This window comes from Pongo pygmaeus, chromosome 9 (assembly GCF_028885625.2).
Source record: "Pongo pygmaeus isolate AG05252 chromosome 9, NHGRI_mPonPyg2-v2.0_pri, whole genome shotgun sequence".
In the NCBI taxonomy this organism is placed as follows: domain Eukaryota; kingdom Metazoa; phylum Chordata; class Mammalia; order Primates; family Hominidae; genus Pongo; species Pongo pygmaeus.
The window spans coordinates 6,737,809-6,756,542 of record NC_072382.2 but is presented as its reverse complement, the minus strand read 5'-3'; the positions used below and the strand labels follow the sequence as shown (position 1 = coordinate 6,756,542).

Below are 18,734 nucleotides of genomic sequence, written 5' to 3'. Positions count from 1 at the left end.
CCCAATAAATTGAAATTAGCATTTTGTTCGTACTATTTCTAAGTATTCATGCTACAACTCTTGCTTGTTAGTAAATGTAAGGATATATTAAGATTAAAACCTATGCACTAAAAATATAGCCAGTTTTGAAAATTCTCCAATCATTAAACATCTACTGTTTCTTTTCTTTCTTTTTTTTTTTTTTGGAGATAGAGTCTCACTCTGTTGCCCAGGCTGGAGTGCAGTGGTGTGATCTAGGCTCACTGCAACCTCTGCTTCCCAGGTTCAAGTTATTCTCCTGCCTCAAACTCTTGAGTAGCTGGGATTACGGGCACGCACCACCACGCCCGGCTAATTTTTGTATTTTTAGTAGAGACGGGGTTTCACCATGTTGGTTAGGCTGGTCTCGAACACCTGACCTCGTGATCCACCCGCCTGGAATTACAGGCGTGAGCCATCACGCCCGGGCTAAACATCTACTGTTTCTAAACATTCTTCCTGTTTGTAGACTGAAAGAAGTAAAAAGAAGGGAAAAGAGTATAAAAAAGAGAAACTAAAAAGTGACAAATTACAGGTGCATAAACATATGAACAAAGAGCACACTACACAAGGAACAGGCAGAGAGCTTAGAAAATTAAAATCCAAGAGCAGTACATCTTCTGGTCACTTCTTTTGCACCCCAAAGAGAGAGAAGTCCATAAACTAACAATTTAAGAAGTATTTATTGGCTATTTACTACCCTAATTAAGCATTATCAGTTTTCCTTATTTTCTAAAGTCACATTCTGGTAAATTCTTGCTCAAAAGATGAAGAGCTAGAAGGGATATTTTATTTTCAAGTAAATTCACTACGGTTAAATGAAAACATATACCTTTCACCAAGATTAATGTAAAGGTCATTAATAAAGTTTCTGTTCCCAAATATCAGTGTACACAAGAGTGTAAAAGCACACGTAAATGGAACACTCTGGTAGGAAGTAGGCAGGCCGTCCCCTGCACTGCCACACCGGCCTGAAGTGCTGGCATTGCTACGAACCCAGGCTGCTCTAACCAGGGCAATAGAATCATCTGTACTTCCACAGATTATTTTAGGAACTGTATAATTAAATGTTGCACTAAAAAATATTTAAAAAATGATTTCTTCTGCAAGTTTAACCAGCTTTAATTTTAGATGCTTCAATTTCTATGGGGAAAAATCTTAGGCACTGGATGCATTTTAACTTAGGAGTCCTCAGTTAATGTCTTGAGTTCTAAAAATATTTGTGTGGTAATCCTGAAGTTTACATTTGTGACTACATAGTTTTATGTGAGCCCTAGGAAACTCCTACTAAGGTATTTTTATCCACTTATCACATCACAGTGAAACTGAGAGGCCAAATGTTTTAGGACCTAGCTATTCCAAGTGTAGTCTGGGAGCTTGTTAGAAATGCAGAATCTCAGGCCCCACCCCAAAGCTACTGAATCAGAACCTGCATTTCAACCAACTTCCAGGTGACTCTCATGTAAACTAATTATAAGAAGCAATGGTATAGGAGGACTTTTATAGAAAACTGGCGTGCTTCCTTTTGTTTTTTGATATAGGGTTTCACTCTGTGGACCAGGCTGGAGTGCAGTGGTACGAATACAGCTCACCGCAGCCTCGAGCTCCTGGGCTCAAGTGATCCTCCCACCTTCCCCTCCCAAAGTGCTGCGATTACAGGCGTGAGCCACGCAGCAGAAAACTGGAATATTTACTATTGAAGATGCCAATAACAGGCAGCCTTCTGGAATACGGCACGGGGATTTTAGAGTACATGAAGTTCTGTCATAAGCCACTAAAACTTTCATAGTAATTTTTTTTTTTTTTTTTTTTTGCGACTGAGTTTTGCTCTTGTTGCCCAGGCTGGAGTGCAGTGGCACAATCTCGGCTCACCGCAACCTCTGCCTCCTGGGTTCAAGCGATTCTCCTGCCTGAGCCTCCTGAGTAGCTGGGATTACAGGCATGCACCACCACGCCTGGCTAATTTTGTATTTTTAGTAGAGACGGGGTTTTCCATGTTGGTCAGGCTGGTCTTGAACTCCCGACCTCAGGTGATCCGCCCACCTCAGCCTCCCAAAGTGCTGGGATTACAGGCGTGAGCCACCGCACCTGGCCCATTGTAATTCTGATGTAACACTGTTTTATATGCTTCCATACCTTGGTAATAAGGCATAATCAATATAACTTTCTCGACAGATTCTGGGCCTTTGTGGTGACATTCTGAATGCCACTAGACTATTGTGTCAAGAGTGATTCATTCACACATTCACATTTCTTAACTCAAAAAAAAAAAAAAAAAAAAAAGAAAAACACTGGGGGTGCTACACGGTGACAAATATTATCAGCATCTTCTAGGAGGAGAATTAGCATTGGCCTCATGTTCAATGGGCAAAAAAAAAAAAAAAAAAAAAAAGAAAATGGACTTAAAATAATGCAAATTAGTTCTTTTTTTTCTTTTTAAGCCGGAGTCACGCTCTGTTGCCCAGGCTGAAGTGCAGTGGTGCGATCCCGGCTCACTGCAACTTCCACCTCCCAGGTTTGAGGGATTCTCCTGCCTCAGCCTTCCGAGTAGCTGGGACTACAGGCGCATGTGGCCATGCCCAGCTAATTTTTTGTATTTTTAGTAGAGACGGGGTTTCAGCATGTTGGCCAGGCTGGTCTTGAACTCCTGAGCTCAGGTGATCCACCCACCTCGGCCTCCCAAAGTGCTGGGATTACAGGCATGAGCCACCATGCCTGGCCCTGTATCTTTTTTTTTTTGAGGCAGTCTCACTTTGTTACCCAGGCTGGAGTACAGTGATGTTATCTTGGCTCACTGCAACCTCTGTCTCCTGGGTTCATGTGATTCTCCTGCCTCAGCCTCCTGAGTAGCCACGACTACAGGTGTGCACCACCACACCCAGCTAATTTTTGTATTTTTAGTAGAGATGGGATTTCACCATGTTGGCCAGGCTGGTCTCGAACTCCTGACCTCTGGTGATGCACCCAGCTCGGTCTCCCAAAGTGCTGAGATTACAGGCATGAGCCACCGCGCCCAGCCTGGATCTTAATCAATCAGGGCATCCAATGGCAGTCATTTGGCAGGGAACTGTTTAAATAATCTCCCAACTCCATTCCAATATTTCACACTTCATTTTAGTAGGTAAAGATATATGATAGAAAATTTTATGGTTAGACATGGTGGCTCACGCCTATAATCCCAGCACTTTGGGAGGCTGAGGCAGGTGGATCACCTGAGGTCAGGAGTTCAAGACCAGCCTGGTCAACATGGTGAAACCTCGTCTACACTAAAAATACAAAAATTAGCTGGGTGCAGTGGCGCACACCTGTAATCCCAGCTACTTGGGAAACTGAGGCAGGAGAATCACTTGAACCCGGAAGGTGGAGGTTGCAGTGAGCTGAGATCGTGCCACTGCACTCCAGTCTGGGCGACAGAGTAAGACTCCATCTAAAAAAGAAAAGGAAAAAAAATTTATGAAAAAAAAAAAAGCATGTTTTTACTTGAATTACTTCTTTTGGACTTAGACTATAATTGGTAAGTGAAGCATATAGTATCTTAATTCTAGCAAGGGATAAAATTAAAACGGGGGAAATAGGACAAAAGACTTTCCTCTAATTACCTGTACTCACCAATTCCTACCTCTCCCAACTACTGATCAGTGACCACCTACCTGGGTATCAAGTTCCCCCAGGGTTGCCACTGAAATCGGAACTATATAACCCTAGTCCAGGTGTGGTGGAGATGAAAGTGATGGGCCAGAACTAGCTCTATCTTCTAAATCCCTGCTGTTACACTTTCCCACCAGACTAAAAAACCCTTTGCCATAGAGGTTAAGAGATAAAACAAAGTTGCAAAGCTCTGACCTGTTTGGTGGCAGATACATTTGTGAAATGATCTAATGGTCTTTTTTGAGGGAGAAATGGTATTTAAGAGAATTAGAGAGAGACCTCGGCTGTTAAAAGATGACCGATTTCAAGATTAATGTAATAATGTTTTTTATATACAGCATTTGGTACTCAAACACTTACACATCCACTTTCTTACCTGCATACTGAATATAAACATGTCTTTAAAACTATTCACTCTTAAATGATTAGCTGAATCCCAAAGATTAAACATGATGACAAAATTCCCCATCTATACAGAGACGTGTAAGAGAAAAGTCTATAATAAAATCATGAAAAAAAGGGATGTATCCTACTTTAAGTTGGAAATAATCATACATTTTCAAGGTTTTACAGGATGCTTGTCAGATTTTTCTTTTCGCTAAAATAACTGTCATCACCTTTTTTTTTTTTTGAGATGGAGTTTCGCTCTTGTTGCCCAGACTGGAGTGCAATGGCACGATCTCAGCTCACTGCAACCTCCGCCTCCCGGGTTCAAGTGATTCTCCTGCCTCAGCCTCCCTAGTAGCTGGGATTACAGGCGTGCGCCACCATGCCTGGCTAATTTTTTTTGTACTTTTAGTAGAGACAGGGTTTCACCATGTTGGTCAGGCTGGTCTCAAACTCCTGACCTCAGGTGATCCACCCACCTTGGCCTCCCAAAGTGTGGGGATTACAGGCGTGAGCCACCATGCCTGGCATCATCAACTTTTAAAATAGAACATGAGGATGCTCCTCCAGCTTTATATGTTAATAGAAATGTTCTGAGGTAAAATAAGAACACAGAGTTAGAACTGACAAGATTCCTGGAGTCTTTTCTCTGCTTCTCTTGGCTCACATACAGAAAACTCTTCCACTGCAAAGAACTTTCCTTTAATGTCATTTTAAATTTTGAGCAAAAGTAAAATTAGCCATCTACGTTCTTGAATTCAACATAATCATCTGTTCCATTCAGGATAAAGACTGAAAATTACCTAGTATTCATTTTGTGTGTTTGAAAACCTAAATAGGGATCAAGAACCAAACTGGTTGCTAGGTCATCATTTTCACAGAGTTCCTTGGCGGACATTCCAGAAGATGGTACATAGCGACTCTGTCCTTCAAATCCCGAGTTACCGTTACCTGTGAAAAGCAAAAGCAAGAAAAATTACTCAAATTGAAAACTACTTAAATCTGCCTTAAAATCTTTAGCGGCATTGCCCACTCAAGCTGGTAATGAAGAACTGAAAAATCAATCACTTTTAGTAATTAAGAATTTAATAACCTTTGCATAAGACAGAAAACCAAATGCAGTAAACTATCTCCATTACTGAGAGTATTTTCGTTAGCAGGTAGTAATAGCAGGTTCCCAAGAATGGGGTCTGGGTAGTTGTGAGAATTTGGTTCAAATGCTTGACTCTCCCCCACCCCCTTCTCTCCAAGGAACACTGAGAAACAGGGGACGGGAGGATGTTCACTATTTTAACAAGACAATACACAGGGCCATTACAGATAGGACTGAAAAGGAAAGAGGAACACAAGATAGTTTCTGCAAGAAGCGCCAGAACTCCAGATCTCAAGTATCAAAAGGAATCTCATGAAGTTCAGCTTCCTGCTTTAGGGCAGGTGAATGATTATTATCCCCACTTTGCAGGCAACTGAGGCCCAGACAAAAAGAAACTTGCCCACGATTCCAGAGCTGGGCAGTAGAAGTGGGGAAAGAAGTGGAGAGAGAATGACAGACCTATTTCTACTGACCTCTGTTTGAAGCAATTATGAATGAATGCATAAAAATACAGACTGAAATATATAACTGAAATAACTGGGTTTAACTGTGGAAGAAAAGCAATGTAAAGAAGGAAATGAAGGCCAAGTTTGTAAGAAGTTTCATCAGAGCTGATTAAGTTTGATGTATATGCCACTGACAGTCCTTCCATGGAATTAGCACATCATTTATGGAGGACAACAGCAATGTAACTTTCAGGCTCTCAAAACCAAAATGGGGAAGAATGAAACAGAGTAAAGTTTAACCTTTTCATCCACTCTTTCACAGAACATATACTTAAATGTAAGTTCCTGCCAAGGGTAGACATATGATTTCGCAATCAAATTAGTTGCATGTAGGTATGTGAAAAGCTATCAACGTTGTTAAATTTTTTGTAACAGCATAATAGCTTTATTGAAATGCAATTCACATGATACAACTCACTTTTTTTTTTTTTTTGAAGACAGGGTCTTGCTCTGCCACCCAGCCTGGAGTGCACTGGCATGATCACAGCTCACTGCAACCTCGAATTCCTGGGCTCAAGGAATCATCCTGCCTCAGCCTCCCTAGTAGCTGGGACCACAGGCATGCATCATGAAACCTGATTAATTTTTTTATTTTTTTGTAAAAGTGGGTTCTCGCCATATTGTCCAGGCTGGTCTCGAACTCCTGAGCTCAAGCCATCCTCCTGCCTCAGCCTCCCAAACTGCTGGGATTACAGGCGTGAGCCACCATGCCCAGTCTTCTTTTTTTCACACAGGCATTTACAAGTATGAATTTCCCTCTAAACCACCGCTTTGGCTGCATCCTGTAAGTTTTAGTATGTTTTATCTTTCTTTTCATTCACTTCAAAATGTTTTCTGATTTCCTTTTTGATTTCTTCTTTGACCCACTGATTATTTAGAAGTGTGTTGTTTCATTTCTATGTATTTGTGAAATTCCCAAATTTCCTTGTTAATTTCTAATTTTCCTCCATTGGGGTCACAGAACATACCTTTTATGATTTCAATCCTTTGAAGTTTATGGAAGCTTGTTATATGGTCTAGCATATGGTCTATCCTGGAGAATGCTGCACTTGCACTTGAGATGAATGTGTATTCTGATGAGGTTCTATAGATATCTGTTAGGTCTCATTGGTTTATAGTCTTAAGCTGTTCTATCCATTATTAAAAGTGGCGTATCAAAGTCTCCAAATTATTGCTGAATTGTCGATTTTTCTCCCTTCAATTTTGTCAGTTTTTCTTTCCTGTATCTTAAGGCTCTGCTGCTGGGAAAGTCACTGATTTTATCTGAGATGGGGCACTGCTCTGTGTTCTCCCATTTCTCCTCATCTCTGGCTCTCTTTCTGCACCATTCTGGCCCAATAACATTCAATGTAAGGCTATGCCATCTTCACACACTGGGTTTTCCCAACCTAGCCCTCTATATTTATCTATGCTTGGTAAAGTGTAACCAACGTAATGGCCATTTTCCTTTTTCTTTCTTTCTTTTTCTTTTTTTGAGATGGAGTCTCGCTCTGTCGCCCAGGCTGGAGTGCAGTGACGCAATCTCCGCTCGCTGCAAGCTCTGCCTCCTGGGTTCACACCATTCTCCTGCCTCAGCCTCACGAGTTAGTTGGGACTACAGGCACCCGCCACCACGCCCAGCTGATTTTTTGTATTTTTAGTAGAGGCGGGGTTTGACCGTGTTAGCCAGGATAGTCTCGATCTCCTGACCTCATGATCCACCCACCTCAGCCTCCCAAAGTGCTGGGATTACAGGCGTGAGCCACCACGCCCGGCCCACAGTGGCCATTTCTAAATTCTTTTTTTTTCTTTAAACAAGAGTCTCATTTTTTTTGCCCATGCTGGAGTGCAGTGGTGTGATCTCGGCTCACTGCAACCTCTAACTCCTGGGCTCAAGTGATCTTTCCAACCACAGCCTCTCAAAGTAGTTGGAACCACAGGCGTGCAACACCACGATTGGCTAATTTTTTTGTAGACACGGTATTTTTTGTAGACACGGGGTTTCACCATGTTGCCCAGGCTGGTCTCAAACTCCTGGACTCAAGCAGATCCATTCGCCTTGGACTCCCAAAGTGCCGGATTACAGGTGTGAGCTACCACGCCCAGACGCATTTTCTAAATTCTTGTGTATCTATAACAATTCAACTAATTAAAACTGTTTTGCAGTATAATACACAAAAGGAGGCCAACAGTGATTTCCTAAAAACCTTAAGATATGCCTAAGATATGCCTAGTTTACTAACCAGAATGAATACACACTGATGTGAACACTATATTTCTCAATTCTTCACGTTCACACTAGCTGCTAAGGAGTGAGGCAGGATGAGGGTGCATGTTGCCAGCAGCCTCAGGAGTGAGTGGTGTCCATGCAGAGGACCACTCATTCAGTCTTGCCTCTTCCTACTCTTGTCCCAAGCAGGAATTCTGTCTGGTTTTCTATAGCAATAGTGACCTGATCTGAAATGGAAAGGTTAAGGGTAGCCTGGGCCCAATGAATCGCATAAACCCTAAAAGGTAAGAAGGAAATCAATCAGAACTGGTACAATCTGAAACTACAGAAAACCCCAGGCTAATCCAAATCCCTGGAAACAGGCCAATGCCAATCTGAATTAAGGATATTCAAAAGTGGCTAGATTCACGTTAGAAAAAGAAGAAAAGCTGTCCTCTTTAACATGACATATATTTGGACATATAGCTGCCTAGTTAGGTATACACTTGTCCTCAGTCATTTTACTACTTTTAGAGGAACTATGAAATACGCACCAAATCTACAACTTCCTGAACTCTCAAAAAGCAGCCTCTTTCCCATCAAGAGGTACAGAGGAAATAAAGTAACTTATCAGCAATGTTTCACTGTCAGGATGAACAACTGTCTCCCCTGTATAAACAGAATAAATTGCTATGATTTGTGAGGCTGCCCTAAAGCAGTCAGTTCTAACTATCCTCCATTCTACTTATGTAAATTACAGTTGGCGTCATTATTCATATTATTCCATGAAACATTTGTGGAAATTAGCAAAGAAGTACATACCTATACTTACATCTATTAAAAAAATACAGGTTAACCTGTAAGAAGTTCAATTAAAATTTTAAAAATTTAATAAGACATATCAACCATTCAGGTAAATTCTACAAAATATAAAGTAACAGAAAAGCATGATTAAAATAATTATATGAAGCATTAAACTTGAGTTTTATATATTGTTTGATGAGAATAAAAATTGACACAACTTTGAGAGTAAAAAGACTATGCTGTTAATTACGAAAATGCAAAAAATTATTTAAGACAAAAGAAAACAGAATACACATTACAAACTGGAAAGAATTACTACCCCATATCACAATCAGAACATTGAAGGTTTAAGTGTGTACATACATCTGTTCGACCTCCTCTCGACTGCATTTTTGCCAGCCTTCAGGGTGTCCTTCCCCGTGTGCTGTAATTTTGATTGATTCTGCTGATGGTCATTAGACAACTTGCCTCCATTTCTCCTGCCATTCACCACCATGTTCTTGGATTCTCCCAACCACTTCATACCCACAGACAGCCTGACCCAGGTGCATTTAGTCACTCTCTTCAAATAGCTTAGAGAATACTTTCAATGTTCTCTCCTAACAGAAACAAAATATGAAAAACAAAACAAAATGGGGAGGTAAATACATGAAAGATCATGCTAAACAGACCCTTGAGAAAGATATATAATATTAAAAGGACAGTCATTCACAGCATAATGATGTTTTGGTCAATGACAGACCACATAAACAACGGTGGTTCCATAAGATTATAACAGAGCTGGACACACACTTCATAAAATTCATATTGCCTAGTATTTACTGTATTATACTTTTTACTGTTATTTTAGAGTATATTCCTTCTACTTTTTTTTAAGTTAACTATAAAACAGCCCCAGGCAGGTTATTCAAGAGATACTCCAGAGGAAGGCACTGTTATCACAGGAGATGACAGCTCCATGCATGTTACTGCCCCTGAAGACGCTCCAGTGGGACAAGATGCAGAGGGAGAAGACAGTGATATGGATAATCCTGACCCTGTGTGGGCTGAAGCTAATGCGTGTGACCTGTGTCTCAGTTTTTAATAAAAAAGTTAAAAAAATAAAAGTAGGAAAAGGTTATAGAATAAAGATATTTTAAAAAGAATATAGTTGGGCACGGTGGCTCATGCCTGTAATCCCAGCACTTTCAGAGGCCATGGCAGGTGCACTGCTTGAGCCCAGAAGTTGAGACCAGCCTGGGCAACATGGCAAGACCCCGCCTCTACAGAAAATAAAAAAGTGAGCCAGGCATAGTGGCGTGAGCCTGTGGTTCCAGCTACTTGAGAGGCTGAGATGGGAGGTCAAGCCTGCAGTGAAGCTATGATTGCAACACAGCACTCCAGCCTGAGTGACAGAGCAACCCTGTCTCCCAAAAAAGAAAAGAAAAGAATAACATATTTTTGTGTCTTTTTGTCTGTGTTTTGAGACAGTCTCTCACTTTATGGCCCAGGCTGGAGTGCAGTGGTGTGATTATGGCTCACTGCAACCTCAAATTCCAGGGCTCAACGAATCCTCCCACTCAGCCTCCCAAGTAGCTGGGACTACAGGCAGGAGCCACCACATCCAGTTAATTTTAAAACTTTTTTTTTTTTTGGTAGAGACGGTGTCTCACTATGTTGCCCAGACTGGTCTCAAACTCCTGGCCTCAAGCAATCCCTCCACCTTGGCCTCCCAAAGTGCTGGGATTACAGGCATGAGCCACTGTGCCTGGCTAAGAAAGAATATACATTCATTTATTTGAGACAGGGCCTTGCTCTGTCGCCCTGGCAAGAGTGCAGTGGTGCCATCTCTGCTCATTGCAACCTCCACCTCCCAGGTTCAAACGATTCTCCTGCCTCAGTCTCCTGAGTAGGTGGGATTACAGGCGTGCGCCACCACACCCAGCTAGTTTTTGTATTTTTAGTAGAGACAGGGTTTTACCATGTTGGCTAGGCTGGTCTTGAACTCCCAACCTCAAGTGATCCACCTGCCTTGGCCTCCCAAAGTGCTGGGATTACAGGCGTGAGCCACTATATGTGGCCAGAATATATTTTTGTATAGCTATATGTGCTTGTATTTTAAGCCAAGTGTTACCATAAAAGAGTCAAAAAGATTTTAGAAAAAAAAACTTTATAAAGTAAAACAGTTACAACAAGCTAAGGTTAATTACTGAAGAAACATTTCAAAATAAATTTAGTGTAGCCTAAGTGTACGGTGTTCACAAAGTCTACAGTAGTATACATGTACTAGGTCTACACAATTACTCACCACTCACTCACTGACTCACCCAGAGCAACTTCAAACCCTGCAAGTTCCATTCATGGGAAGTGCCCTTTACAGGTGTACCATTTTAAAATCCTTTCTTTTATTCTGTATTTTTACTGTATCTTTCTTATGTTTATATATGTTTAGATAACAAATAACATTGTGTTACCAGTGACTACAGCAGTCAATACAGTAACATGCTATACAGGTTAGTAGCCTAGGAGCAACGGCCCAGGTGTGTAGTAGGCTAGACTACCTAGGTTTGTGTAAGTGCACTCTATGACAACTGCATGACAACAAAACCACCTAACCTCACATTTCTAGAATGCGTCCCTGAGACACACTCTATGAGTGCACTCTATGATATCTGCATGACGACAAAATCACCTAACCTCACATTTCTCAGAATGTGTGGTATCCCTGTCATTAAGCAATGCATGACTGTACTTTAATAACTGATGTCTCCACTCTTTAAAGACAATCTTGGCTCTCCCCAATCATATAATGCCTGCTCAGGAATACAGTGCCCCCAGACTGACCAGAATGTAAACTACAGAAGGCAGGGACTCATTCTGACTTGTTCCTTGCTTGTGTTTAGAACAGTACTGACAAACAGCAGGTGCTCAACAAGTATTTCTTTCAGTAAACAGTAAGAACCATCTTTGCTCCTTGTTATACTGATATCTAGTACGGCTCTATCATCTATCTGCTCAAACTACATGTTTTGGTAATGCTCTGAACTGGGTGAGTAAACTACAAGGAAGTTATTTATCTCTTTGTTCCAAGGCAAGCTTAGGAAAAGGCATCTATACTAAGCTTTGTCCATCACAGTAAGAGACTCCTAACTGTTATGCTGGCTACTCATCACCACAAACAAAATTTAGCAGAGGGACAAGAGTAAGGAAAGTAAAGGACTTCATATCTCTTTGTTGTTGTTAGTTTGAATTCACTGTTCTGGTTATTTAAGAAACCAATATTCAGATATCAAAGTAGTGCCCATCTGGAAATGTCTACCTTATCATTCCTTCACAATGGCAACAAAACTGAGAAGCTACTGTATTTGGTAATGTAAATGTACCTCTTACTATCTGAATTTGGGAACCGATTGATCTGAATAGTGGGGGATGCTTGTAATTTATAATGACCTTTGGAAATGAGGATATTATACATCACACTCATTACTAATGGAATGAGAAAAAGGATGTCCATGATACCACCTCATTATTGAATTATGCGTTAGTATAAGTCAAACTAAAAAGGCCCTACGATAAAGTGCAAAAATACAGAACTTCAGAGCCAAAGATGCCTTAAGATCACCAGTGTAACTCCTTCAATTTGCAAATGAAACTGAGGCCACATGCCTAAAACCACACGATCCGCCTGCAGCAGCCTCACGAGTAGAACCCAGCACTGCTGCCCAACAAATTCTCAACTACACCAGACGCAGGTCAATTTCCTTTCCACAAACACATAGAAAAGTACAAATGATAAATTACTTTGAAGTACTCACAAAAATACATGCCTGGACATACCTTTAATGATACTCAACACAAACACAAAACATGAATTTTTACTTGATCTCAGGTCTCTTTCATGTTACAGGAATATCTGTGTGAGTTCACTGGAGGGTAAGATGTGCATGTGAGCAGTATGCTTAGGGGAATGGCAAAAAAAAAAATCTGATCAATGCTAAAGACAACTTTACAATTGTTTTCTAACATGAATTTTTTCTTCTGGTTCCCTCACTATTTAAATTCGATTATAGTATTTAACTTTTAACGTGCCTTTTGATTTTTCTTATAGGTTTCACTAAACAGTCTTCTAGCTATTCTACATCAGTTATAAGCTAAGGATTTTTCAATTATTAAATTTTACCAAATTTAACATTAAAACCTCTCATTAATGATCATATATCTTACACTTAGGAGAAAAGGCATAGAATTCAAGAGCAGTATACCTTTTTTTTTTTTTTTTTTTTAAAGAGACAGGGTCTTGCTCTGTCACCCAGGTTAGAGTGCAGTGGTGTGATCATGGCTCACTGTGGCCTCAAAGTCCTAGGCTCAAGCAATCCTCCACCTCAGCCTCCCAAAGTGTTAAGATTACCAGCATGAGCCACCACACTCAGTAAGAGCAGTGTACTTTTGAGGTATAAAGTACAAAGCAAGCTTGAGAAAAAGAGCAATGGGTGGTCCATTGGGAGCCTTGGATCTTGGATCCCCCGCAGTTTTGCCTATGGGCTCTAAAATGGACTTCATTTACAGAAACCCATGGAACAGTCATTGACAAAAACATAAAACAATATGAATTGTGGCATTCAAATCCTAGCACTTTGGGAGAGCATCAAGTACCAAGTTTGTTTTTTTTTTTTTTGAGACAGAGTCTCGCTCTGTCGTCCAGGCTGGAGTGCAGTGTCCACGATTTTGGCTCACTGCAACCTCCGCCTCCCAGGTTCAAGCTATTGTCATGCCTCAGCCTCCCAAGTAGCTGGAATTACAGGTGTGCACCACCATGCCCGCCTAATTTTTGTATTTTTTAGTAGAGACAGAGTTTCACCATGTTGGCCAGGCTAGTCTTGAACTCCTGGCCACAAGCGATCCTCCCACCTCGGCCTCCCAAAGTGCTAGGATTACAGGCATGAGCCATCGTGCCCAGCCAAGTGTTCAAAAATTATAGCCTACTATCATAATGCATTCAAGATTTGAGTTTGAATAACCTCATCAAGACTTAGATCTTTAAAAGCTTCAAGGTTCATCTGCATTAAAGCTCTCCATCATTGAGCCGTCTCACAAAAGCAAAAGCTTAAAGGGACTAAAATCCGTGACTACATTCCATTTTATACCCCTTCCTCAGTTTTCTTCAATTTCCTTGACCCCTAGGGTCTTTCATATTACTTATGTTCCTTTAGACAAGAGCCAAAGAAACAGCACTTTCTGAAAAATAGATGTTCTGTGGCTGTAAGCTTTCGTTGGTACAGATGCATAAACTTGGCATGATAAATTTAGAATTAGGTTGTATCCTATAAAAAGCTGCATTAACAACAAGCAAATGGGCCAGGTGGTGGCTTACGCCTATAATCCTAGCCCTTTGGGAGACCAAGGCAAGAGGACTGCTTGAGGCCAGGAGTTCGAGACCAGCCTGGGCAACACAGCAAGACCTCATCGCTACTAAAAATAAAAATTAAAAAATTAGCCAAGGATGGTGGTATGCACCTGCAGTCACACTCAGGAGGCTGAAGTGGGAGGATGGCTGCAGCCCAGGAAATTGCAGATGCAGTGAGCCATGGCCATGCCATTACACTGCAGCCTGGGCGACAGAGTGAAAAAAAAGAAAATGATGAAGTGGTAAATGTATATAAATATATTTTATATTTCAAGTTAGATTATACTCTCAGAAGCTATGTGGTTTAAAGAAAATAGCCCTCTCCTATCCCACCTCTGTCTCTTACTAGGCAGTTGGTAACCAACAAAGTCACTTAATCTCTCTGAACCTTAATTTCCATTATCCAGAAAGTGAAGCTGATCATATTTTCCCCATCTACCTCACAGGGTTGTTGCGAGGATCACATGAAATAATGTACCTAAAAAAGTTGTTTCTGTAAAAGGTACAACACAGATCCAGGGTCCTGTTACATAGTTGCAAGTCACACCCTTATCTCCAGGGCCTGGGAAGGTAGGTGATTTAAGCACACAGAAAGCACCTACCATGTCCAGGGCGGATACATGGTAACAAGATTATGCTAATTTTATTTTCCTCTGAATACACAGAATACTACCATGGGCTAATTCTAAGGAGCAAGACTGTAACTTTCCCTAAAATTATAGCTCAGCATTGATAGTGCTCTAGGGAAATTATGGGTTGTAACATAGTAATGGTTTGCAACACTTTTTTACTACGTTGTGACCAGTAATTTTTTTTTAAATGAAAGAACACAGAGCAGAATATTTCACAATGCATCCCACATAGTAAGTTTTGTTTTAGTTATATATGTGTAAATGTGTGTATACTTGGTCATTAAATAAAATGAATTTTTGGCCAGGTGCGGTGGCTCATGCCTGTAATCCCAACACTTTGGGAGGCCCAGGTGGGCAGATCACTTGAATCCAGGAGTTTGAGACCAGCCTTGCCAACGTGGTGAAACCCCTTCTCTACCAAAAATACAAAAATTAGCTGGGAGTGGTGGTATGCACCTGTAATCCCAGCTACTCAGGAGGCTGAAGCAGGAGGATCACTTGAGTCCAGGAGACAGAGGGTGAAGTGAGCCAAGATTGCACCACTGGACTCCAGCCTGAGTGACAGAGCAAGACCCTGTCTAAAATAAAATAAAATAAAATGCATTTTTTTCCTGGAGGTGTGGGGAAGGGCAATGCACCATGGCTGCCTCTCGCCTTTCTCCTCTGTCTGCCTGGAATGTTATAACACCATCTCTTTGCCTAATTCCTTAAGTCCCAGTTCAGTGTTCACATCCTCTAGGAAGTGTTCCTTGACCTTCACTGCCAAATCTAGTTATATATTTATGCTATAAAACTTAAGTGAAAGCCCTTATGTGACTATATTGTTTAAGTGTCTGCTTCCTTAATTGAGAGTTCCTAAGGTTGAGAATCTATTTTTCTTATCTCTGGCCCTTGTGTATCTAGTATAGCATGTAGTACATCCTAGAGGCACTCAACTGATGAAATAAATAGGTCGTATTCTAAACTGCATCATAGAAACTATATTTCTGCATTAAAAAAAACCCTGTAAATTAAAGATACTTCCTGACCCCTTCAAATCCTCTCCTTTCTCAAGATGTCCATGGTGTTAAAGGGGGTGAGAGAAACTCCTGCACAGACAGAAACAAGGCAGGAATCACAGCTGCTACCACCACTTACTTCCCTATAGCTTGCCATTATACTTTCTGGTTTACTCCCTAGTCCTTGACCCTCCAGAGAAAAAGAACCAGGACCAGGAAAAGTGCTTTTGGTCCTTTAGGAAATCATCTGTAGAATGCCTATGTTTAACACACAACTTATGGATAATCATGGAACAATGTACTTTTAGGCTTCTCAAGAGTCCTAATATACCTCAAAAATAAGACATAAAGCATAATTATATAAAGTAGAAATAAAATATATGGAATAGAAAGGTTATCCATGGAGAGTCTTTTTTTTTTTTTTTTTTGAGACGGAGTCTCGCAGTGTCCCTAAGTTAGAGTGCAGTCGCCCGAACTCGGCTCACTACAACCTCTGCTTCCCGGGTTCAAGCGATTCTCCTGCCTCAGCCTCCCGAGTAGCTAGGACTACAGGTGCGCACCACCACACCTGGCTAATTTTTTTTTGCTATTTTAGTAGACACGGGGTTTCACCATGTTGGCCAGGACAGTCTCGACCTCCTGACCTCATGATCTGCCTGTCTCAGCCTCCCGAAGTGCTTGGATTACAGGCGTGAGCCACCATGCCCGGCCATGGAAAGTCTTTAAGTCCCAACCAAGGTGTCTACTTGAGAGAAAGCAGGAAATCTGGGGATGAGGCCCAGCAATCTGTGTTGTAACCTCCAGGTGATGCAAGCTCCAGTGTAAGATCAATCGCTCTAATTTACTTATTCATTCATTTCATCATGTTAGGGCAAAGAACAGATACAAAATTTTAAGAAAAATTATGGAATAAAAAATTAAGGAAATTATAATATCAACCAAACATTTTTCTGAGAATTAGGAAAATTCACCAACAAATCACTTTAGTAATAGCAAACTTTGGTTCAATTCATGGAACACAGACTGAGATCCACTCTAATGTGTACATAATTTAAACTAAATGTGGGTTAATGATCCAAACTAGAAAAAATCTGTGCCCTCAGATCTCATTTATATTGTGGTCAACTGATATTATTTGAACTCAAGGTAATTTAATGTAACAGGTACTTCTGTCAATCACAGAACATGGCTAAATTTCACTAGTATGAATGCACTGCACATGTCTGGATGTAGCCTAGCAGAGAGAGATTCTCCACATGTCCATATGATAAAAGTTATCAAAAGATCTTTCTTAAACTGATAAATGAAACATTTGTAAAAACAATTTTAATGAAGCTATCAATAATTTGGAGGTTATTTAAAAAAAATTTTAGCTCAAAATGAATATATATTCTACTAATGATCAGGTCATCATTTGTTCTGCCCTCCTAAGAGTGGAATCTGTTCTTGCTGGCATGATCTTTCCTCTAAGACCACACACTTACACATTAAAGGTAGTGATGGGATTTTAAAAACCTAACACACGTTGATACTGTAGTAGAGTATAGACAAATAGGGGGTGAAAACATCCCAGCACTTTGGGAGGCCAAGGCGGGCGATCACCTGAGGTCAGGAGTTCGAGACCAGCCTGGACAACAAGGTGAAACCCCCATCCCTGCTAAAAATACAAAAATTAGCCAGGCGTGGTGTCACGTGCCTGTAATCCCAGCTACTTGGGAGGCTGAGGCAGGAGAATCGCTTGAATCCAGGAGGCAGAGGTTGCATTGAGCCAAGACTGTGCCACTGCACTCCATCCAGCCTGGGCGACATAGCAAGACTGTGAAAAGAAAAGAAGAGAAAAGAAGAGGAAAGAAGACAAAAGGAAAGGAAAGGAAAAAAGACAAGACAAGACAAGACGGGGCGGCTAGCAAAGCCTAAATGCTTCATGGCTACCACAGAGGTGCCCCCTCCCAACAAACAAACAAGGGTGCAGACTCCCATGGAACGTAGCTGGCTCACATGGAAATGTCCCCACAGTCATGGTTTGGCTGACACACTCTGAGCTAATTAGCCACTGACTACATTTAGAAGTAAAAATTGCCTCAATTTTGTCCCAAATTGTTAGGAAAAACATTTCAAGAAAGTACTGACTGCTTCTTTTTTTTTTGAGATGGAGTCTCGCTCTGTTGCCCAGGCTGGAGTGCAGTGGCACGATCTTGGCTCACTGCAACCTCCGCCTCCCAGGTTCAAGCCATTCTCCTGCCTCAACCTCCTGAGTAGCTGGAACTGTAGATGCACGCCATCACGCCTGGGTGATTTTTTGTATTTCTAGTAGAGATGGAGTTTCACTGTGTTAGCCAGGCTGGTCTCGATCTCCTGACCTTGTGATCTGCCTGCATTGGCCTCCCAAAGTGCTGGGATTACAGGCATGAGCCACCACGCCCGGTCATTACTGACCACTTCTTAAATGGTGTATTAGCTTGGTGCAAAAGTAATTGCGGTTTTTTGTTTTTTTTTTTTTTAGGTACAAATCCTGTTATTTCCCAATATAAAAATGTCAGGAAAATTAGACATCCACTATATTCCAGACAGTGCAGGCACTGAGAATACAGCACGGAACAAAATAAGGCTTCTGCCCTCATCTGTGCTTATATTCTAATGGAAAAAAGCACTAGGAAATAATAAATTAACGAATGAATGTTGGCACCTTTTGGGGGGAATAAACCATTTATGGTGGCAGGGAGTGTTTCAGGTGGAGAAGGAGGGTGATAGTGGCTATTTTCTAAGAGAGCAAGGGATGTGAGGGGACAGCTAGGCATCAGGCAAGAAGCACACAGTAGACAAAGGGAAGGGCAAACACAAGGCCCAGAGGCTGGTGTGGCTGGGGCAAATATGGGGGAAGAGTGGGAGGATGAGGTCAGAGAGGCTGCCACAGGGAAGAAGGGCTTCAAAGCCACTGCTGAGACTTGGGCCTTTACTCCCAGTGAGAGGAAAAGCAGAGGAGTGACACGATCCAACCCACAGTTTTAAAGGACCATGCTGGCAGCTTGCTACATGGTACTTTAAAAAAGCAGTTCTAATGAAGCTACTAATAATTT

At 41.3% G+C, this 18,734-nt stretch overlaps 1 protein-coding gene across 6 annotated transcripts in view; it reads right to left on the bottom strand.

The window, feature by feature from the left end:
- KMT5B (lysine methyltransferase 5B) overlaps positions 1-18,734 on the bottom strand; it is a 59,373-nt gene that overhangs the window by 26,089 nt on the left and 14,550 nt on the right. For all 6 annotated transcript variants that reach the window (XM_054439265.2, XM_054439267.2, XM_063670820.1 and 3 more), the window contains exons 2-3: positions 9,008-9,243; positions 4,857-5,004 (exon numbers count right to left, since the gene is read on the bottom strand). In XM_054439265.2, coding sequence (XP_054295240.1) covers positions 4,857-5,004; positions 9,008-9,167 — 308 coding nt within the window. In that variant the 5' untranslated portion in view covers positions 9,168-9,243. The remainder of the gene's footprint in view (positions 1-4,856; positions 5,005-9,007; positions 9,244-18,734) is intronic.